Source organism: Natrix helvetica (assembly GCF_964273705.1).
Source record: "Natrix helvetica genome assembly, chromosome: 2".
NCBI classification, from domain to species: Eukaryota; Metazoa; Chordata; class Lepidosauria; order Squamata; family Natricidae; genus Natrix; species Natrix helvetica.
In genome coordinates, this window is record NC_138552.1 from 59,962,336 (window position 1) to 59,985,457 (window position 23,122).

The 23,122-nt window shown below is 37.3% G+C and overlaps 1 protein-coding gene across 2 annotated transcripts in view; it reads left to right on the top strand.

The window, feature by feature from the left end:
• Positions 1-17,292, top strand: part of SLC12A2 (solute carrier family 12 member 2) — a 48,166-nt gene extending 30,874 nt beyond the window's left edge. Inside the window, exons 16-28 of one of the 2 annotated variants that reach the window (XM_081943298.1) lie at positions 841-940; positions 1,846-1,957; positions 3,040-3,180; positions 4,646-4,752; positions 6,350-6,429; positions 7,818-7,943; positions 8,932-8,976; positions 9,678-9,800; positions 9,909-10,020; positions 11,532-11,618; positions 13,177-13,312; positions 13,431-13,498; positions 14,767-17,292. In XM_081943298.1, coding sequence (XP_081799424.1) covers positions 841-940; positions 1,846-1,957; positions 3,040-3,180; positions 4,646-4,752; positions 6,350-6,429; positions 7,818-7,943; positions 8,932-8,976; positions 9,678-9,800; positions 9,909-10,020; positions 11,532-11,618; positions 13,177-13,312; positions 13,431-13,498; positions 14,767-14,902 — 1,373 coding nt within the window. In that variant the 3' untranslated portion in view covers positions 14,903-17,292. Of the gene's footprint in view, positions 1-840; positions 941-1,845; positions 1,958-3,039; positions 3,181-4,645; positions 4,753-6,349; positions 6,430-7,817; positions 7,944-8,928; positions 8,977-9,677; positions 9,801-9,908; positions 10,021-11,531; positions 11,619-13,176; positions 13,313-13,430; positions 13,499-14,766 lie in introns of both variants that reach the window. The other variant, XM_081943297.1, reaches the window with a different exon arrangement.
• Positions 17,293-23,122: the final 5,830 nt, after the last annotated feature.

Consider the following 23,122-nt stretch of genomic DNA (forward strand, 5'->3'; position numbering starts at 1 on the left):
TCTTGTAAGCTCTTTCTCAGCAACATTCACAAAGCTTTGAAGAGAGGCAGTAAAGGTTTTCTTGGTTACATCTGGGTTTTGGAATCAATTTATTTTCAGTATCTTTTTCCTTAGGTTTCTTCTTTAAGTTTCTTTAGTCATAAATCTGAAATCTGATACTCTCCTTTGTGCCTTGAAAGTTCACTATTACCTCACAGTATAGCCTTTTGGCTTCTCAATCATTACTACTGTCCTCTGGGACTTTTTCCAAATAGGATTCTTATACCTTTTTTTGAGCTCAGATTTCCTCATCTTTTTCTGAAACTGTTTGTCCAGAAATGCCATTCTAATTCTTTTTACCAATTAATATTTTACTCTAATTTCTTATAATCGTATCATACAGTCATTAATCTATAGTTAAGAAAACTCTTAGAAAGTTAGCTAGAGCTTTTTTCTAATAAATATATTCATGGTAACTATTAATTATCCTTTATATTAAAATGTGACGAATCCCCATTTTATTTAGCTATAAAAAATATAAAGGGACCCTTAAATTTGAAAAATTTGCATATCTGATTATTCTTGGAACTTGTCTGAAGACAACAGTTTATGCCTCCATAAGATACTGTATTTGATTATAAAAATACATTTTAGGATCAAGTAAATTGCTAGTGATACTGCCTATGTGGTTTTTTTCTTTTCTTAATGAAGTGCTAAGATAATTTATCTTAACTCTTGAGTCGTGTTGGGATGTGACTTCCCTGATAACTAGAAGCATGAGTATAACATTCAGTTATGTTTTCTTGAAATTAAGATGGTTATAGGGCATTTATGTTTTAACATTAAAGTTATTTTTTGCAGATGTGAACTGGGGTTCCTCAACTCAAGCTTTGACTTACCTGAATGCTTTGCAGCATGCTGTCCGCCTTACTGGTGTGGAAGACCATGTAAAAAATTTCAGGTAACTTGAAAAATAGTAATCTGTATATTACTAGATTTGAAGCATAAGAACAGCAGTCTGGGGAGAAAAAAAATATATTTTTGAAATCAAATGTTTGGAAAATTAGGGTTAGTTGACTTACACTGAATTGGAATGTTCAAAAGTATCGCTATTGGTATTGATTGGTTATAGAATTATTATAGCCTTATTGATCTTGCATATTAGTGCCTATTTACCATTTTCCTTAAGATCTTTTAAAGTGACTTGATTAATGATATGGTAAATATGGTTTGAAATATGCATAGATTACAGAATTCATTTAATGTACTTCTCTACTACAGAATTCATTTAATGTACTTCCCTATTGCTGATTTGGACTAAGCATTCCTCTGACAAAACATATAAGTGGTTCTAGCTCCACTGTGTGATATTGTTATGGATCGCAGAAGAGGAATTTTGAAACTTAGTGTTTTTATTAATTACAATCTCCCAGAGATGGTAACACCAAGTTAAATATGCCAAGGCCAATATGCAGCAAAGATTCATAAGTCGGGTTTTTTTTTCTGTGGGGAATTTGCTTACATGATAGCTTAACAATAACATCAAAATATTATTACACCCTTGTGTTGTATTTATCTCCTTTGTTTTGATATACTGCAACCTAGTCCCTGACCAATAGATTAGGTCAGAATCCATGTCTTTATTTTAGTAAATATATTTGTAGACCATATTTTTCACTTGGACAACATTATTCTAGGCCAGTATAAGGGAGTCTTTACAAATGGTGATTCCAGTCACACGAAAAACATGGTGCTAATTCCGAATTGTTTTCATGTGCAGATTCTGCTTAATGGCAACATTTTAACAGCAGTTCAGATTGGATTGCAAAAATGTACATATTAACTGTTGTTTGCATCTAAAAATAGGCCACAATGCCTTGTCATGAGTGGTGCTCCAAACTCACGTCCAGCTTTGCTTCATCTGGTCCATGCCTTCACCAAAAACGTAGGATTGATGATCTGTGGTCACATACATAGGGTAAGTCTCTAAATAATTGGGTATACTTCTCCAAAAAAATATTTCTGTCCCGTTGTTATTTTCCCCTTTCCCTTGTTTATCTAGAAGTCTAAGATAATGCAAATTGCATGAAATAGAAGAAAGGAAATAAAAAAATAGTGATACTCTAGTTATGGTATCAAATAAATTTTGGTTTAATAGTTTTATCTTTAAAGCTGGTAGCACATCTTGATTCTTAATAATCATAAAGCAGGTAAAGGTGAAGAAAACTCTTCCTTTCAGATAATTGCTTTTTTATGTAACATAATTAACAGCGACTATTCAAAGATTACTATTGATACAAAGATCTTGCCAATCAGTATTACAAATAACATCCATAGCATGATACAAGTTTAAAATATTAGTTCAGGGTATAGGCTGAAATCGATTTTTATTAAGCTCCTTTGCTGCTGGAGGTTACAATTTAATAATGTGTCATGAAATATTAAAATGTTGTTATAGTTTTGCCTGTTGTCCATTTTTATATTATTTTTGTAAAACCAGTTATTGCTTGTATAGGGAGTAATGTTTGTCTTATGTAAGTTTGATAATGTTGTAATTGTGAATAGAAGCAGGCAGATAAGATGTTCTTGGAGAATGAGTTGTTTGCTAGCTACTGAGGAACATTTTGACCAGCCTCGTCTATCTAATATTCAGATATCATGGTACACAAAAATAGTTGAGATGCAGAAGGTTTTAGGTATACAGTTTCTGCAGTTTCTCATACTCTGTGAAATGGGTAACATATATATTGGTGATTTATATATATATATCTATATAAAAATCACTATGTACATATTGCTCATTCATATAGGGTATGTAAGATTTCTAAATTGTGTGAGAGTGGTTATCAGTAAAGGTTTTTTTTAGTTTGGCTTTTGTGTTAAAAAAGAATGCTAGTTCATGGTTTCTTCAATTATGTTCTAAATAATTTGTTTAGGATATTTTTTTTATCTAATCTAAGAGATATCATATCTTTTGATAGAACAGTACATGGTCCTCAAAGAGGAATGCACATTTAAATTTCTTCCAAAAATTTTGATCAGGGGTTATGTTTCTTTTAGGGTCCTCGCAGGCAAGCCATGAAGGAATTGTCAGCTGACTTGGCCAAGTACCAACGGTGGCTTATTAAAAACAAAATGAAAGCATTTTATGCTCCAGTACATGCAGAAGACATGAGAGATGGTGCCCAGTACTTAATGCAGGTAGGTGGTCTTTCTAAAAAAGAGATTTCTCTTTTGCAATTATTTGTGTTCTTTATTATATTATGCAAATTATTTGTATATTTTGTGTTATAGTTACATACATCCCGATAGATGGGAAGGCTTTACAAGATCGTTTAATTAATAATTTCTGTTTATAAATACATGTTATCTACACACGTTTTAGAACTACATTATAGGAAAAGTAATATCCAGAAAATAAAAATGGTGAGAAATAGGTGAACAGTTTTTCATACAGCAGAAATTGAAGCTTGATTGTTTTTCATGTATTAGAAATTGACATTCTTTTGGTTTTGAGTATCAAAAAGCAAAGAAAGGGAAACTAATTTTTCTGCAGCTGGGTTTCATGCATTGTGAAGCTGGATTACAATTCACTGCCTCTCACTTGCTGCAGACCATTCTAAAAATTGCTACAGTTTATAGAGTTCCTTCTTCTACTCTGCCATATTAATGAAAGGTGCACGTATTCAAGAAATGTGTATTTGAATATTCTCTTCATTAGACGGCAACATGACAATAGATTTGAAGTAAGTCTTAAAGCTATAAAATTCTGTGTGCTCTTACAAGATGACAAAACCACTCTCCTGCTCCCTTTCAGAAAGAATTTCATTCAGAATAGAATAAAAAATACTAGGTCTCTACGGAGATAATTCTGTTGGGTTCCTTTACCTTTATAATTGTACCCTCCTTTCTGACTTTCATTAGAAGAATCTAGAAGGTGGCTGATAGAAATCAGAAAACAACTGCAAACCCTGCAGTACATTATTTTAGTAGGAAAATAGGTGTTGTTCTCAGAATCTCTTTATAGCCTATTCCAGCGATGGCTAATCTGTTTGCCATCACATGCCAAAAGCGGGGGGAGCATGGGGTTGTGCATGCCCTGATCCATAATTCTATGCGCCCTCCCCCCACGCTTGTGCGCGACACCTCCTGCACCTGTGCACATGACCCCCACCCTCCCTCTACTTTTGGCATGCAATGGCGCGGTGGACCCGTTTTTCATCCTCCCAAAGTCTTTCTAGGAGCCTGGGAAGGACAAAAACAGCCGCCCTGGCCCGTTTTCCTTCTTCTGGGTTGCTCATAGGGCTGTTTTTCTCCCTCCGGAGACTGATGATTCATTATATGTAGGGAGAAGGATTACGTATGTATTAATATAATTTTATAATATAATTTTATTCTAATGCTCTTATTAAAAATGTAGGAAGAGTTTTGAGACATTAAATTACATGTTTGGGCTTAAATTTGCTTACAAGATTAGTTTTTACTTCATTACTCATCTTGAGGCATTTAGAGGGCTTCACAATTTCAGCTAGTGTTGTCAAATGATTCTCAGTAAAACATAGGACTAGGTAGGGTAGAAAAATTCCAGTGTTTTATCTTACCTGAATAAAGCAAAGTTTAAAGATGGCATACCATTCCAAAGTGCTGTATGTACTTTTTTTTCTAGGCTGCAGGTCTAGGAAGAATGAGGCCAAATATTCTTGTTCTCGGGTTTAAGAAGGATTGGCAGTCAGCTGATATGAATGATGTTGACATCTACATCAACTTATTACAGTAAGTAGTAATTAAGATATTGTTCTTGTAACCAAATAGCTATACATATCAAGTTTTCATAATAATTATAAACAGCCTTTTTCTGCTAGTATGTTCTGATATTGTGGGCAGTAATTCAGTACAATACTGCCTTATAAACTGATCTTCTAGGCATATTGATGGTTCTGAAGTGGATATCATATTTCATTCAGAGTCCTTTTGATTATATGCAGGGAGAGAAGGAGCTTTTTTTCCACTCCTGTTGTGGATGTTCTGAGATTTCAATAAAACAGGGTCCTGGATTGCTGATGAACTGACAACATATCTTTAAGGGGGATCTTAGAATAACATAGGATAAATGATATTCAGTTCCTTTTCAGTGTCATTTTTCTAGATTGCCTGTGAAGGTTGAGAGTGAGGACATCATATAAGTGATCCATCAGTGGAAGAGAGGTGAAGCTCTTCAGTGGGCTGCCAGGCACAACTATCCCACTTATATTTAGTATTTACACGAAGCCATTGAGAACTTTTATTCAATTTCATAAGATGAGGTATCATTATCTCATCTATTTATTGGGTCAAACAGGAGATATTAACAAAGTTCTTTTTTAATGTATGGAGGCTGTTAGGGTCTGGATGAAAACAAACAGATTTAAATTGAATCCCAGCATGGCAAGTGTGGCTGTGGGTTGAGAAATTAGCTAATTTCAATAGAGTTTTGATCCTAGATTGCTCACTTTGCAATGCAAGTGTACAATCTGAGATCCTATCATCATTACAGCTCCTGCTGGAAAAGCAGAGTGGAGGACTTTCAGCACTGCTCAGTCTTATGTGGGCTAGTTCTATACCAACATGCTTTGTTATCTATTAGTCATGCTTTTGTTACTTTATACTTTGATTTTGCAATTAATTTTACACTGGCTTGCCTCTGAAGACTATTTGGAAGCTATAGATGCTCCAGAATGCAGTAGATCAGATCAGTTTACTCAGATTAGATATCTATTACAAAAGCTGCATTGGTCGTCAGAAAGCATATTGGTATAATTCAAGTTAATTGTCATTATTTTTAAAGTGTTTATGGCTCAGGCCCCTCCAATGAATTCCAAAGAGGACATTTGCTGCAGGTCACAATCCCTAGGCAGTATCTCTAGTAGGATTTCTGAAGGCAAGCCTTCTCTGTGGCAGTTCCTTTTCTTTGGAATAATGTGCCTAGAGATGGGAGTGGTCATATCCCTGATATTGTTTTGGGGTGGGAAAAAGACATTGGCTTTGAGGATTGTGTGGAAGGATACATTGTTCCTGGAGAAGTGGTGCTACATGTATGATTATAAAACTGTGATTATGTACTGTTGTTTTTGCTTTTTTGTGTGATATGGACGTTACCCAGTTGTTCTAAGTCAAAGACTACCTGTAATGATTTTGCCAATGGATAGCATTTGAACAAAAAGCTGAAGCTAGAAAGAACAGTATTTTAAGTACATTTTTTGTTTTATAGGATGACCCGTGGAGACATTTCCTATATGGTTTGCTTGATCAAACTTGCTTGTCCTTTCACATTAATTGTACTAATTAGCCAATTCTGACTGCTCGCTGGTTTTCCCACTTTATTTTATTTCAGTGATGCTTTTGACTATCAGTATGGAGTGGTTGTCATCCGTCTGAGGGAAGGTTTGGACATATCTCATCTTCAGGCACAAGGTAACCCTTAATATGATTTGGGATTTTCATAGTATTAGAATTATCCTTGCTTTACAACAACAGTAAGCACTCTTCTGATGTTCTCTTTACTGTAATAGGCTTCCTAGATACTATTGTAATGTCTGCATCAGACTCTTGAGAACCTCAGGGGAAAAACAAACCCAGCTCCTTAGAACATTCTGTTATAGTAGCACTCTACTTAATCTTGTTTTCTGCCCATTGTGAGCACTTGAGCTGAGTTCTATTTCATTCTCAAACGTCGTATCGCAACCTCTGGTGGTGGCTTCTTGGGAGTTTTGCCTTTTCTTTTAGCTAAAAATAATAAGGACAAGAAACACTTTTTTAAAAAGATCATTCTTTCCATAATCACACAATTTTGACACTAGTGAGTTCATTACTTAATAGCCTGGAGCTACTATTTCTTGCTTTGCATCTTCTTCAGCTTTTTATTTCTATTGATTTCATTTCTGCTATCCATCATTGCTAGTTTGATAAACTTGGCTCCAAGAATTAAGATCAAGAAATTACTGCTGAACACCCTCCCTCCCCCAATTATCTCTCAGGTTGAAAATGAAATGCCTCTGTCACAGTAGCCCCAGGTACAAGTATGTAGATTATTGCATCTCCAGTGATCAAATATTTCATCAGACTTTGTTTACACAATATTGTTGAAATGATTTGCATCAAGATATGCATCAGTGGTGCTCTTTATTATATTATTTTCATAAATGTCTTGGGATCAATGAACAACCTGAACCTTGATGAAGAAGTTAAATGAGGTGAAGAATTGGGGATACCTTATCTAATGCTGTAACATTATAACCATCTTTATATGCATATATGCTCATAAATTGATGTTTCTGAAACCTTTGGAAAAAATTCTTTTACATCCATTCCTTTCTAGATAAGCTTACTAAATAACTATGTATTTAATATGTAGGCACCATGAAGAATGATGACAGATTATTTTCCTGTGATTATAACTCTTCACTTGCAGCACATTCACACAACCAATCTCCATTCTCTTGCTCAAATAGCAATAGCACTTAGACTTATATACCGCTTCACAGTGCTTTACACTTAGCGGTTTGCAGAATCAGCATATTGCCCCCAACAATATGCGTCCTCATTTTACCCACCTCAGAAAGATGGAAGGCTGAGTCGACCTTGAGTGTGCCAGCAAGGCTCTTGGCAAATGCTACTTTTGCAGTTATTACTTGCATTCTGAATATGAACATTGAAAAATTTTTAGTTATAGAGATTCTAGTGGAACACCTATGCAGAATCCCTATGTGCAAAAGCTGGGATTCCTCCTGGAAAAATCATGGTTTCAAATAGCAACCTATCCTTGCATAAATATTAAGTCATATATATTTTAATGTTCACAGAAGAATTATTGTCATCCCAAGAGAAATCGCCAGTAACCAAAGACATTATAGTAAATGTAGACTACAGCAAGAAGACTGATACGGTAACTTCTAAGCCAGTTAGTGAAAAAGGACCTATTCATAAAGGTAACTATGTATGTAGTACATGTATACTTCTTTTTTTCTAGGAACTCAAGGTAGCATATATAGTTCTTTTCACATAGGTGTATGTGTGCACACAGACATACATACACACACATAATTATTATTATACCAACCCTACAATGTAGATTTGACTCCAAATAGTAACTGATGACAATGTCATAGTGCTGTGTTTATTTAAATCTAAGACTCCTTGCTGTATAATGGAATAATTGTGCAGATCTTTTATTGGCCATATATCTGGGGAAGGGAATATGTTAATTCACGTCTTTTCCTTATTACATTTTGTTTCATATTACAAAATTTGAAGTTGGTGAGAGTTTCAGAACCAGCAGTGTTCAGCTTTGCTGGTGTGCAGTGTGTTACTGAATCTTATTCATTACAAATTAAATGAATAAATAAAGCTTTTGGTATATTGAGTCACTGCACCAAAGGGGTTGCTGATATGATTATGGCAAGCTTGTTGACTGTAATGTGGATTAAATTTAATAGAGAAATATATTGGCTCTGCCAACTCTAAAATATGTATTACTTGTATAGTAACTTAGTCTATTTTACATATTTGCCCAGTGGTACAGCTTGCCTTGAGTTAAATGTGAGACTGATCATAGATTTTACTCATCTTATTTCCATCTTAAGCTAATGTGGAATTTTAAATTCTATCAATATTTTCTCCCTGGATAAAAATATTTTTGTGTATATGCATGTTTTGTATGCATGTGTGTGTTCATATGTCTAGTGCAAAGAGGAGGGATATAGTGGACATTTATTTTAGCTACTGACATGATTCTTTTTTAAAAAAGTGTAGTGGTATAAAGAAAAGTTGTGAATATGCTAATTAATAACATGATGGCACGTATTAATTCATATTCATTTTTTTACCATTGAATGGTAAAACTGAGTGGTCCATTATCATTAATATTGCAAATAACCTTTTTTCATTTTTTGTTTACTTTTAAAACTTGTCCAGAAGAAGAAGAAGATGTCAAGACTACAACACAGCCACTTTTGAAAAAAGGCAGGCCATTTTCCATATTTTTGTTTTGTTTTGTTTAATCCATTTCCTCTTTCTGTCAGTGTCCATTTATTATTTCTTTCATATCTTATTTTGTATATGGTTTATCACAAGTAGAAGTTAATAATTCAGACTTCCTGGGAACTTGGGTGGATGTTTTGGCTAGAACAGTGTTAGCGTTTTTTTTTTAAATTTCAGTAACTTTGTTTACCTAAATCACTTTTTATTTCTGTGCTAAAAATGTAAGGATAATATTACAGTGTATGTGTGTCATTGTTGCAAATAGCTGATAAAAGTGATGCTAATTATTTCAAGCCATGACCAATATCTACATCAGTGTTTCTCAAGATTTTGTAGCTTTAAACTGTGTGGACTTTAACTGCGAAGTCCACACAGCTTAAAGCTGCCAACAACAGAGAAATACAGATCTAGATAGTGGAGTAAAAAGTGGTTGACCATTCATTTACACTCCCACTCCTCTCTGCAGTCATCTGTACTGCATATTGGGAGCTTCAAAGGCATGCAATGTGATGAAACTAAAAAAAATTCAAGTGTGATATTAGGTCCATAAATTTTAGAACATATCCTCTTTATCTCTTATTTTTTTCTATTCCTTGTAAACCAGCTTCTGCATTTGAATGGAGATGGCTGATCGGATATTTTGGACTTCATTTTCTTCCAAATGTCACTTCTCAATTTTACAGATCCTAAGGGCCCGTCTGTTCCTCTGAACTTGGCTGATCAAAAGCTGCTTGATGCAAGTTCCCAATTTCAGAAAAAACAAGGCAAAAATTACATTGACGTTTGGTGGCTCTTTGATGACGGGGGTAAGACTTTTTTTAAAAAAAATTACAAGAAAATTAGAAATATTATCTGGTATTTTTTTTCCAGCATTTGCTCCACACTAATATTGGGCTTTTTTTCCTCCCCTCTAGGCTTAACACTTTTGATTCCATATCTTCTGACGACCAAGAAAAAATGGAAAGACAGCAAGATCAGGGTGTTCATTGGTGGAAAAATAAATAGAATTGACCATGACAGAAGAGCGTGAGTTTAATGAATTAACAAAGTTCCTTTGGCTAAGATTTTTTTCTACTTTAACCAAATCAATTAATCAAACCCAATCAGTGCATTAATATATTTATTATATTGTTTATATCAAAATTCATAAATTGCTTTAGAATAATGATAGTGCTACAATGGATGAAAAATTTATATATAATGACTCCTATGTTTTGTTGATCATCTTCTAAGCACTTCAGCATTTATAAGGAATTGCTTATGAAATGAAAAGTGGGATGAAAAATTAAATGTATCTATTTTTACTTAATCATTAGATTTAGAACACACTAAAAAAAATCTCATACAAAATATTTTACCCTACACATTTCATAGAATGTAAAAGTTGGAATAAATAATTTAGTCTAATGTCTGCACAGGGTAGAAATCTACTATAGCTAGTCCTTGACACATGACTGGTTGCTTAGCAACTGTTCGAAGTTACAGTGGACATCCCCAGAGTAGCTTACAACCCAGATTCAAAGTTTTGATGGCTCACCCCAGTCACATGATCACATATTGGGCCGTTGGCAACCATATTGCATTTATGGTTGTTTACAGTGTCATAGTCATGTGACCATGTTTAATGGTGGGTTTTGCCAGAAGCTGGCAGTTACTTCCAGTTTACAGCAAAAAAAATGCTCATTGTGAATGGGATTTGCTGAACGACCATGTTCGCTTAATGACCATGATGTTTGCTTTATAAACTCTGCATTTAATGACTACAAATAAGGTTATACAATTGAATAGGAATCACATGATGACTCATTTAACAACCAGCACAACCATAATTCTGAGCTCAATTATAGTCATAAGTTGAGGACTGCCTATATTAATAATATCCTTACAGAGGCCCCGGTTACTTGTCCCAGCTTCTGCCAACCTAGCAGTTCAAAAGCATGTAAAAATGCAAGTAGAAAAATAGGGACCACTTTGGTAGGAAGGTAACAGTGTTCCATGTCCCTTCGGCATTTAGTCATGCCGGCCTTATGACCATGGAGACATCTTCTGACAGTGCTGGCTCTTCGGCTTTGAAATGGAGATGAGCACACACACACCCTCTAGAGTCGGGAATGATTGGCACATAAGTGTGAGGGAAACCTTTACAAATGCCTCCTCAGAAAGAGGATCCAGAACTTTCAAGGTACTATACATTTCATTGTTGAATGTTCTATCATCAAGATTTTCTTCTTGATGTCTACCTGTGCCTTGTCATTTAAAGCCATTGCTGCTTCTGTCTTCAAAAATAATCTTATTGTTCAGCTCTGTTTCCTAGACGACAGCCTTTCAGAGACTTCTAAGCAATCATTATAGCTCCCCATCACCTGCTCTTCAGGCTAGCTGTACCCAGTGCCTCTTAGCCTTTCATAAATATGTTATTGTGGCTACTGTCCTCTGGAACCATTCCAGCTTATCAATATCCTTACATTACTGAGCTCAGAAGTGGATGCAGTCTAAATTCCTACTGTTAAGTATGGTCTCCTTCTTTTAACTTTCAGGATGGCAACACTGCTTAGCAAATTTCGGATAGACTTTTCAGATATCATGGTTCTTGGCGATATCAATACAAAACCAAAGAAAGAAAAGTAAGTTGCATACTGATTTTCAATATCAATTTCTATATAATTTAAATGAGATATTAGATCAATATTTAGACTCTAATGTAAAATGATTATACAGTGAGGCAGGGGTGAAATTCAGCAGGTTCTGACAGGTTCTGGAGAATCGGTAGCAGAAATATAGAGTAGTTCAGAGAACCAGCAAATATCACCTCTGGCTGGCCCCAGAGTGGGGTGAGAATGGGTATTTTGCAGTGTCCTTCCCCTGGAGTGGGGTGGGAATGGAGATCTTGCAGTATCCTTACCCTGCCACGCCCACCAAGCCATGCCCTCAGAACCAGTAGTAAAAAAAATGAATTTCACCCCTGCAATGAGGTTTCATTTTTAAAAATAACTTAAAATAATTAGTAAAAAAAAGAGCATAGATATTGAGTAAGAAATGGCTTTTACAGAACATTGCTATTAAAAACAGAATCATTAAGTGCCATGTGAATGTCATGCTACTATTTAAATAGCATTTCCCTGTGATAATTTATTTAATTATAGATTTAACAGCAGAACCTCAATAATGAAAATAACATGTTAGTATGATTTTTTAAAATTACCGTATAATCATTTTCTCAAACTACAATCTGAAAACAAATGGTAATATGGAAGACTACAGATAATTCTTGCTTAACAACTGTAACTAAGATTGGCAATTTCATCACTGACAGTCATTAACCAAAATATCACACGACCATGTCAAATTTACAATGCAGATGCATTGCAGTATTAAGCATATCACAATGGGTTGTTAAGGCAATGTCACATGACTACAATTTATAATCTGCCCCTTGAGTTTTCATGTCGAAACCTGATTTTGAAGGTTGCAAATGGTAACCACATGTCTGTAGGATGCTGCAACCTTTGAAATTCAGGTTGCAAAGTGCCTGAATTGAGATTGTGTGACCATGTGGATGCTGCAAGCGCCATTATTTCAAGAACCAATTGTAAATTTATTTCTTCAGCACTCTGATAGGTCCAAGCACACTAGCTGAAGGGGCAGTTGGTAAACAAGGACTATCTGCAATAATAAGCCTCTGCCCTCTAAAGTCTTAACCAGTGAATCTTGTCCAGATATAAAAAGGCAGGATTAAAGTTTTAGTGAAATGAAAATTCCAACTTTACAAGGTAATGAACAGGCCCTACACTACCTGGGAAGACTTAGTGTTTTTAAATAGAGGTAAATTGCAAAACAAATTTGTGGTGTCCTTAGTGCTCTCTCAACTTGGTTGTTTGCTCAGGGGCTGCGCTGAAGATATTATTTAGTTGAGATAACAAAACATCCAAGCTCAGAGACGATCAAGGATTCCATCGCTTAAACCCAGGCTACATTTATTCTCTTCTATTGGAAAAAGAAGTTGCTAGGGACCAGGATACCTCTGTGCAGAGATATAGTGGCTGTTCAATTCCAGTTATTAGGCCTGCAGTTTTTAATGGCATGATATGGTATGTGACATGGTAGTCGCATGCTTTATTGCTGACATTGTGGTTAAAACCTAGAATTGATATATTTCAACTCTTGTGATCAAATAACTTTCAGCATTGCAGCCTTTGAAGAAATGATTGAACCATTCAGACTTCATGAAGATGATAAAGAGCAAGATGTTGCAGACAAAATGAAAGAAGATGAACCTTGGAGAATCACAGATAATGAAATTGAGCTATATAAAACCAAGGTATCTAGCATTCTTTTCCACATGTACAAATTTTTGAACTTTACATCAGTATTCCAAATTAATTTTAAAATGGTTATTTGCCTTTCAGAAATCAGTAATGCTTTCATTTTTCCTACAGAGTTACCGTCAGATTAGATTAAATGAGTTACTGAAAGAACATTCAAGCACAGCTAATCTAATTGTTATGTAAGTACTCATTTCTGTAATTCTTGGCATCCTTTCCAGTAAATATTTGAAATAACAAATCACTCAAAAGTGTCTTTGTTTAATGCCCGTTCATTCAGTAAATATTAAAAGTTGCAACAGAAGTGGGGGAAAATGAAATTGTGATTAATCATTGAACTTACAATCATCATTGAACCCTTATGGTCACATGGTAATTTAAGCCAGTTCACATTTATGACCACTCTTTGCCTTTGTCTTTGCCTGCTTCACCCTCTCCGCTGGGTTTACCACCCTGGCTATGCGTGGAGGCACCGTGACTCCGGGACTTCTTGTGCTGTGACTAGGGATACTTGCACCCTTGTGCATCATCTCTCACCCTTGCCAGGCCTCACCGGTGACCTGCTCTCTTAGTCCATGGTCATGTAGTTTGTTGGCCATTCACATATCCTCCTCCAGTCCCACTGCAACTCTTCTCACCAGCCACTTGCACACCCCACCTGCACCAGTTCCAATCTAACCTTGATCATTCCTTGAGTGGACTACATTAGATGCTTTCTGAGATTACTCAGGCTGCACCTAGGGCAAACATGATAACTTTTATCATAAGATGACCTCATCTTTGTAAAATGATGCCAATTATATGGTTGTTGCGCTGGTTGTCAGTAGCTTCTGGGACCAGTTCATTTCCTTGAAAGCCACTGTTGCAACAGGATATGTGATCAGAGATTTTCTAGCTTGAGTCTGTGTATTTTAGACATGCCTGCTGTGAGTCCCAACCCCCTTCTCACGAAGTTCCTATGGAACAGGCTTCCTGTGGGAATTTTCATTTTTATGCCAACCCTGTTGTCTCTGTTTTTGCTTTCTTTTTTAAAAAAGGAACATAATTTGGGGGGTTTGAGATTTATAAATATTGCTAATAAGCATTAAATAACTAAAATAACCTTGGATCAATGTAAGCTTAACGGCATAAGAATTGAGTGATAATGGAAAGAATACAGTACGGTGGTTTGCAGTAAATTACTTATTTAATTGGGTGAATTCTGCTTGAATATAGGTCTTGCTACTAAAGAACCTGGGGATGATTAGTAGAAATAGTAAATCAAATAAAAAATTTAAAACTGCTTTCAGTGGAATTGTTTATCAATACAACTCAATGAACAACATTGAGTAAAACCATTTCATGTCAAAAATATTTTGGATGTCAGTTCAGTTTAAATTAGATTACATAATACAATTCTAATCCTGTGCATCTGTGAATAATTTCCCCCTACCCCTCTGTTTTTTAATAGGAGTTTACCAGTTGCACGAAAAAGTGCAGTATCGAGTGCATTGTACATGGCCTGGATAGAAGCACTTTCAAAAGACCTGCCACCCATTCTCCTTGTCCGTGGAAATCATCAAAGTGTTCTTACCTTCTATTCATAAACTCTCTTGTGCAAGATGCAACGGGGAAGAAATGGTACTTCAGTGCCTAGAGGAAAGGGACTGGGAACGTTCGATTAAGATATTAACCTCATACAGAGGCAGAAAGTGATAACTTTCTCACTATTCCCCTGACTCAAAAGCACATAAGGAAAGTCACTATACTCCTAAAGTTGTGGAAGTTCCATTTTTTTCTAATTCTTCTGTAATTTAATCTTGCTAAATGGGGGAGGATTCCTTAGTAAAGAATAAATAAACAGGTTTTTCTTTGCTACTTGAAAGGCAGCAATAAAAGTGTTTATTTTTGATCAATGAATGGGTTATAGATTTATAAAAACCTTTTAGCCTTGAGGTGCCTTCTGAAGTTAACCAAATTTCATCCATATATCGTTTTGTAAATTTATAAAGTCAGCCTGCCATTGGTTAAAACTTTAGATCAGACTTCCTTTAGTTTCTAGACTCTTCCATCTTACAATAATAAAGATGCTGCATTCTGGTCTTCCATGAAGGTATTAGTTTGGACTGTTGTATGTTTCTTATTGTTTTGAACGGGGGGTTGTGTGTCTGTGGTCTGTGTATGTGTCTGTTTAAGAGACTGGTTAGACCTAAGAGGTAAGTGGGATGACTTGGCTATGATAATAAAGTCAAATTCATGCAGTTAGCATTGAGGACTTTGTAATGTTCAATTTTTACTACTGAAAGATGTACGTAATGGGGAACTACTGATGTTCTCCTATTCCATCCCGTCCTATGTTTTCCTTGGGCTCCTATGACAGAAGATTAACCAGCCAGATTTTATTGTGCAGCTCCATTGTCAAAGGGTGCTTTTGTCACAGGATGCCATCGGTGTTGGGACTGATATTGTGTGTGCCCTTTTGGGGGCACCATATGGATAAAGAGTAGTTCTGTGGGACCATGTTTTCTCCAGGGCATCCAAGGGCAGTTTATTTAAAATCTGCTAAAACTCTTGCTAAACACTCAGGTTTGGTTCTCTTGAGCTTTTTAATTTGATAAGAAGATGGTGTATTCCAGAACTGCCCATTTGTGTGCCCTCTGTTTATGGATGGGTATATATTTCAATTGCTTTATATTTTTTTACTCTATGAACTGCTTCCTGAAGAATCTCTTGAGGCTTTATCCAATAAATAGTAACAACGCTTATACCTGTTACCTGTAGATTGCCTAAAAATATGTTTCAACTTTTGGCTTTAATACAGAGCACCATATTAGATCAAAGATCTATACTTTCAGAGTTTGTAAGTGAACACATAGCATATAAAAACACAGCTTTCTTGCTACGTGAGATCAAAATCTGTGAACAAATAATTGTTTTGGAAGATCTGGTTATTGGGACAACAGGATTCTTGCATAGTGTAATTTACCTTCAGTAACCTACTGCTCTAATGCTGATTGGGTTTTTTTCCAGAAGTGCAATACACGTTGGCTTCCACATAGAGTAATTCGTTGCCAGGATATATTTTTGAAAGGAAATTGAAAGTTTATAATAGTTTATTGTTACTTTTAAAAAAATCACATTGCAAATAAGAGTATTGATTACTACCAGATTGGTTGATTGTTGCTGTGATGAGAGAAGATGTAAAATTACTCAGTGAGGCTGAATTTCCTTTCCCTTGTTTTGTTAAGTGCAGACTTAGAATAGGATAGAAAACAATGTCACCATCTGGAAGAAATGCACTTGGACATGGAGTAGTTTGGTCCATTCAGGGCAGCCAGTATTTGTGATGTGCAAAAGAAAGGAATTGCATTTCTGTCTGTGTTTGGTGGCTGAAACAATTATTTTAACATTTGGATCCATTAATGGGTACCAAATGTAGTCTGTGACTTAAAAGTTCTTTATCCAATGAGAATTTCCAATATTAGAAATTCCAAATGCCAAGTCCTGATTATAACATTAAAGCTCTCCAGGTAATATATACTATTAACTTGTTAGCAAATTTAGCCATTCCAGTCTCTATTTACTACACATTTAAATTTCTTTTGGACGCCTTTTAAGTTTCAATTAATAACTTGAAATAGTTTTCCATTGACACTCAGCAATATCATTTTTATAAATTTATTTTGTGAAATTTGGAAGTGTTTAGAAAATAGTTGAAGAAATTGATTATTTATTATTTTCATTATGTTTGTCTTTCCTTTTTACACAATTATTTTATATGCTACTTTGTTTATTTAAAAATGAACTACGGTCTTAATTTAAAGCTTGAGCTTTGGTTGGTACTATCCACAGTCCAAAAATGTTATGTCATATTTTGATAATGTATTGTAACTGTTATCTACAGTTATGACTTTTCTAATGTTTTAACAACATGGAGTATTGCAGCTGCTATACTATACTGAAGAGGGATCACTGCAATAAACGGAAGTGAATTAAATACCTTTTGTCTAAATCATTTCATTTTTATTGATGGGCTTCCCCTACACTTCCCACATCTACCCAGTGGAGTTCTGACCATTTTCCTTCCATGTCATCTGTTTTGGTTATTGCAGGTTTAATATTTCAAGCACCATTGACACTCTTTCTGTCGTCTCCAGATAAGAGAACTTCTATCTATCATAGTTGGCCCACTTCCTTCTCCAGGGGAATCTGCCTAACAGCTACTTGCTTCTAACTGTCTGCACAAAGGCCAAATATGAATTACTTGGCCGAATCAGCCTAGCCCAAGCAGTCTTGCTTGTCAGAGATAAGAAAAAATGCACAGGTTTTTTGCCTGTTTATCTGTGAATGAACTCATTCTTAAGTTTGAAACTTGTATGTTTAAATTCAGAAACATCGAGTCCCATCCAAAGATTATTGTGTCATTCTTCCCAGTCACCCACCCAGGCCACAGATGGTCTCTCTCTCTCTCTCTTTCTCTCTCTCTCGGTCTCTCTCTTTCTCTGTCTCCCTCCCTCTCTCCCAGGCTGTGTACTGCCCCCAATTCAGCAAAACATCAGCAACAGAATCCTCATTTATCTCAGAAGCCAAATAGAATATAATGTTCCATATTCCAGTGTATATATGGAATATTCCTTTTTTCACGACTGTTCTGCATATGATGAAGAGGACTGTGATCCATAAAAATATTTGTATTGGTGTTAAGGTGCCACAGAAATCTGCATAGATCTTTCCGAATCTTATCCCACTCAGTATCAGTACCTTAAGTATGAAAAATCAGCTGCCCTCGGTATTGGCTCTCTGCATTTGAACATCACCCCAAGGAACTCCATTCTGGTTGTCCCTGCTTCAAAATGTTATCTGCTGTGGCAGCTCAGTTGCAAACAAGGCTATACTGCATTTTGAATACAGGCAAACATAGTCGCAGTTTTACAATATCTAGAAATTGAGGCACTTTTTCAGAGGGGGGGGGAGCAGCTTAATTTTACTGATACATGGGCTGTGCCATTTGTGCTGTTTTCCAACATTATGGATGAGTGCCAATAGTTAAAGAATTCAAAATAACTATCCACACACAAAAATGGGAATAAAAAGCACTTAAGACGTCTAGAGCCATCCCAATTGCTTTATTTACAAGCCTACAAAGAAGCACGTTTCCAGTCCCAGGAAAATATTTTTCTGGTCAGTGCTGTACTTGCATCTTTCAATTTTATTTAATTGCATTTAAAAATCCCCTCCCCTGACCTCATTTGGAGCTCTGCTGTTGTTCCATTGGAGGGCCACAGTCCCTTGAGATGGAACCGGTCAGTACTCCCAGCTTGTCTTTGCTACAGCGTGTGTTGCGTTGAAACCACTCCCTTCTTCAGCTTCATGCTCAGCTTCACTGAGCTGGAACTGGTGGTTAATTATGCAGCTCCTATAAAAGTTTTAACGCTTTTTAAAAATTCAGCTGACCTGTAATCATGTTTTATTGTATTATTGCAATACTTCTTGTGAAAATGAAACTTGGATTGCTTTACATTCCTTTTTTGTATCCACGTTTTTTTCTTTGTGAGATTGTTAAAGATAAACTTTCCTGTCTGCTTTTCTCCCATTGTCCTCTTCTTCAGCTGATTAGTGTACAGTTCTACAAAAACCCAGTTCTATTCATTAAGATGCAAAAGAATTCTGCATTTAGTTTTAACCCACGAGGAGTTCAGCAAAATATGTCAGTGATTCACAAATCTATGCAGAATTGCCAATAATTGCCTTTTCAGCTCTAGTCTGGTTAGTGTATGGTTTAACACAGGGGTGTCAAACTCGCAATGACAAGTAACGTATCGCGATTTTTCCCCCTTTGCTAAAACGGGGATAGGCATGGCCAGCATGTGACGCATCCGGGCTGCAGGCCGTGAGTTTGACACCCCTGGTTTAACAGGTTTCATGATAGAGATATTTTTCTGGTCATGAGCTCTGAATCTAAAATTGCAAATCCTCCTATCCAAATACTAAGCTGGGCCACAGGGAAAAAAATAAGCTATTTTATTCTTTCACCTGCTTAGCAACGTTGACTAACCACCTGCATCTTGTTGGAGGCTGGAGCTTTCTCTGTGGACCTGTGAGCATTCCTGAGGGGGAGAATCTTACTCAGAGCAATAATTAGCGAAAGCAGGTTTTTAACATGCATTATAAGGATAGGCAGCACCTAGCACTGAGATAACTACATTCCATGCCCCACATTGCTGAGAAGAGGCAAGAGGAAATAACCTCACCTTAGCCACCTCTTATATAGCAGGAAGATAGCCAGTATAAGGTTAGCCCCACCTTTGGCATGAAAGGCAGCTGGGTGACTGGGCCAATCATTCTTTCTCAGCCCAACGTACCTCACAGGGCTAATGCCGTAGGGAAAATAGAAGGAATGTATGTTGGATATGTTCACTATCTTGAGTTATTTATAAAAATAATAAAGGCAAGGTTTTTTTAAAATGTAAATTTACTCTCTATATGTACTTTTGATTCGCTATATCTACGGCCCATAGATCATGAGGGAACAAAGCCATGGAATTGGAATCTTCAACAGGCATTTCATTTCATTTCCTTGACTCTGCCTGTGGCCCCAAATGACAGCATTCACAGCAGTCTAGAGATAGAAGATCATCTGCTCAGTAGCATGCCTTGAAGTCACTGCAGGGCTGGTTTGTTCATCCAAAATGGGAGCACTAGTGTTAGGCCTGCAGTCATATTCCTTGTAGGATCTTTGGCCTGCCACACTCACTCTCTTTCTTTACTATGCTGTTTCATTAGTGGGGAATTGGGAGGGGGAATAGTAAGGAGTAGAATGTGTGTTGTCAAAATAAAACATTCCTTTCTAGAAGCCCAAGATCATTCTTTGTCTCCGCACCTCTGCACCTGACTTTAAACAGATGGGTGGAAATGCCAGCCTGGCAATGGAAGATTGGACCATGTGATGCACTTGGGGGTGTGGGGACAAGATCATGAACTTTCAACTGGGTGTTTCCCAGGAAGCTTTCAGATTCGGATTTCCACAGATGTACCAACGTGTCTCTCTTATTAAATCGGAACTTTGATGAAAGCTATGCCTTGAACTCTGATTTAATTCTGGATGATATTTGGAACGCTGACAACTAGAGCATGACAATTATCCCTCGGGAGGGGAAAAGGTGTATGTGAGCGATGGCGTTACAGGTTGGGCTGGATAACCACACTATGGATACCAGAGTGAGTGGTAGATCTTGCTAGTCCTCTATAACTTGCCTTAGAATAAAGAAAGAGAGAAAGATAATTGTCATGACTGAACTCCAATGTTCTGGTTCAAACTTAGTCTTCCCTTTGTAGGAAGCTAGGCTTATACTGGAGTGGAATTGAGGCTCACAAGTTAGCTTTCCGTTGCATTTAATTTCCTCCAGGAAAAAGGAGTAGGTATGAACTTGCTACCTGGACTATATAATACTAATTTGGGGTTCTTGTTGGGTTTTTAAAATGTTCAATATTGTTTTGTCTTCTTTTTTCTTTTTCTTTTTTGCAGAATTAGAATGAAAATATTTCTGAAGAATGATAGGAAAAGTCATTTTTATCTCTCCTCCAATTTGTTTTCTCTTCCAGCAAGATTGCTAGAAGCATCTCTCAACCGGCCTCTTCATACCTATCTATGCAGGAATGGAGGCCAGTTGAATTGAAACAGACTATCTCAAGTCTTGACAGACTATGTCAAGTTTGAAATGAACAAGATAGTATGTCAACTAGGAAACAGAAATTGAGAACACTTGTCATATGAAAGTTGTCAAACGCCATCTTGTGGTCAGAGAAAAATCCTACAAACCCTGCTTAATTTGATTTTAATATCAAACTATAGATAGTGACCCAAAATGACTGCTGTGGTTGTCACATTTTGTACCCTCCATACACTAAATTATATATATTATTTATATATATAAATATTTATATTTATAAATATTTATAAATATTTATATTTATAAATATAAATATGAACACAAATCCAATCAATCCACTTACTGAAACACAGCCAGCACTCCACAGCCCCCACCAAGATTTATAGAAAGACGGCAGCTCTGGCCACGCTTTAAGCCAAAAACACCAGCCTGAGGATGGCGAGTGAGACCACCATATATGGAATCATATACGTCATCTTCAGGCTGGTGTTTTCGGCTTCGTGTTTGTGTGAGTAAAGCGTGGTCGGAGATGCCGTCTTTCTATAAATCTTGGTGGGGGTGTGTGGAGTGCTGGCTTTGTTTCAGTAAGTGGAATGATTGGTTGTGTGGTTGTATCATGATTGGTAGATTGGCGCTGATTGGTGCTGGCTGTGTGTCCGTTGTTGTTTTGTGTTGTAACGGCCTGGGTGGTGGGTGGGGCTCGTTTGTTGACTAGGGCTGGTTTCCAGATGTCTGGTAGGCAGGAGGTATCATCACGTTTATTCATGTTGTGGGGCAGTGACGTGCGGTGAGGTTTATGGCTGGTGAGGCTGGTGACGTCATCAGGAAGGCGGGGAATGGGACCACGTGTGCTGGAGGCTGAGGCTGCCTCAGCCTCCAGCACACGTGATCCCATTCCCCGCCTTCCTGAGCGCGCTCTGCTGGCTCGCGCTCTGCGATCCCCAACAGCAGCTGCTTTTCGGTGCTTTTCTGTGCGTCTGGCGTTTAGGACATCCGGCTATCTACCTAAACGCCAGACGCACAGAAAAGCACTGAAAAGCACTTCGCCTCCAAGCCACTTCGTCTTGATGACGTCGCTGACGTCACTGCTGGGCATGGCCGGACAGAGGTAACCAGAGTGGCGCCGAGGGGTCCGGGCAGACGAAAGAGCGAGCGAGCGATGGAGGATCAGGCAGCCTGATCCTCGGTCGCTCATCCACCGGACTGCTTCGGCACCACTCTGGCAACTTCCGTCCGTCCGCGCATGGCAGCTGCGGCAACGTCATCAAGCCCCTGCCACTTCTGAACGTCTATTGCAGTCACAAGGAGCGCGCAAAGTACAGCGGAGGCAGGAAGGTTATTGGCGCTTCCGAGAACCCTCCTGCCTCCGCCGGTTGCCTCCGCCGGTTGCCCAGCTGGCACCGCCCCACGCGCGCTCCTCCTCCTCCCTCCTCTTCCTCTTATATATATGAAACTCCCTTGTGGATATTATTATTATATATTATTATTTCATGATGAGGGGTGAGGCTCTGCCTCCCCTGCCTCCCCTGACCGCACGTCCCTATTGTGGGGTGTTTCTCTATTTCGATAGCTTCCATAATTATTCTCTTGTTGAAGTGTTCAGTTTTGGAGATTAATTTGGTTCCTTCAAAATCAATTTCATGTCCTGTAGCTTTAAGGTGCTGGAAAAGGGACGAAGTTTTTTCTTTTTTTCTTACTGCATTCTTGTGTTCTGCGATGCGTGCATTTATTCTCCAATTAGTTTGTCCTATGTATGTTTCAGGGCAGATTTTTCATGGTATTTTGTAGACTCCTTGGTTTTCTAGCTGGATTTTGTCTTTGGGGTTTCTTAAGATGTTGGCTATTTTTTGGTCAGTGTTGAAGGCTGTCTTGATATTGTGTTTGTGGAGAATTTTGCTGATTTTATCTGTGGTGCCTTTGATGTAAGGGAGGAGGGCGATGCCGTTGTCCTGTTCTGTGTCTCGGTTCTTGGGAGGAATCTCCCTTTGTATTAGGTTGCTAATTGGAATCCGTTGGAGATTAATACGTTTGTGAGAGTGTGTAATTCAGTTTTCAGGTGATCTTTGTCGGCTAGGTGTTTGGTTCTGGAGATAAGGGTCTTGGCTACAGAGTTGATCTGTGCAGGGTGGTTATGGGATTGTGTGTTTAGGTAGCGGT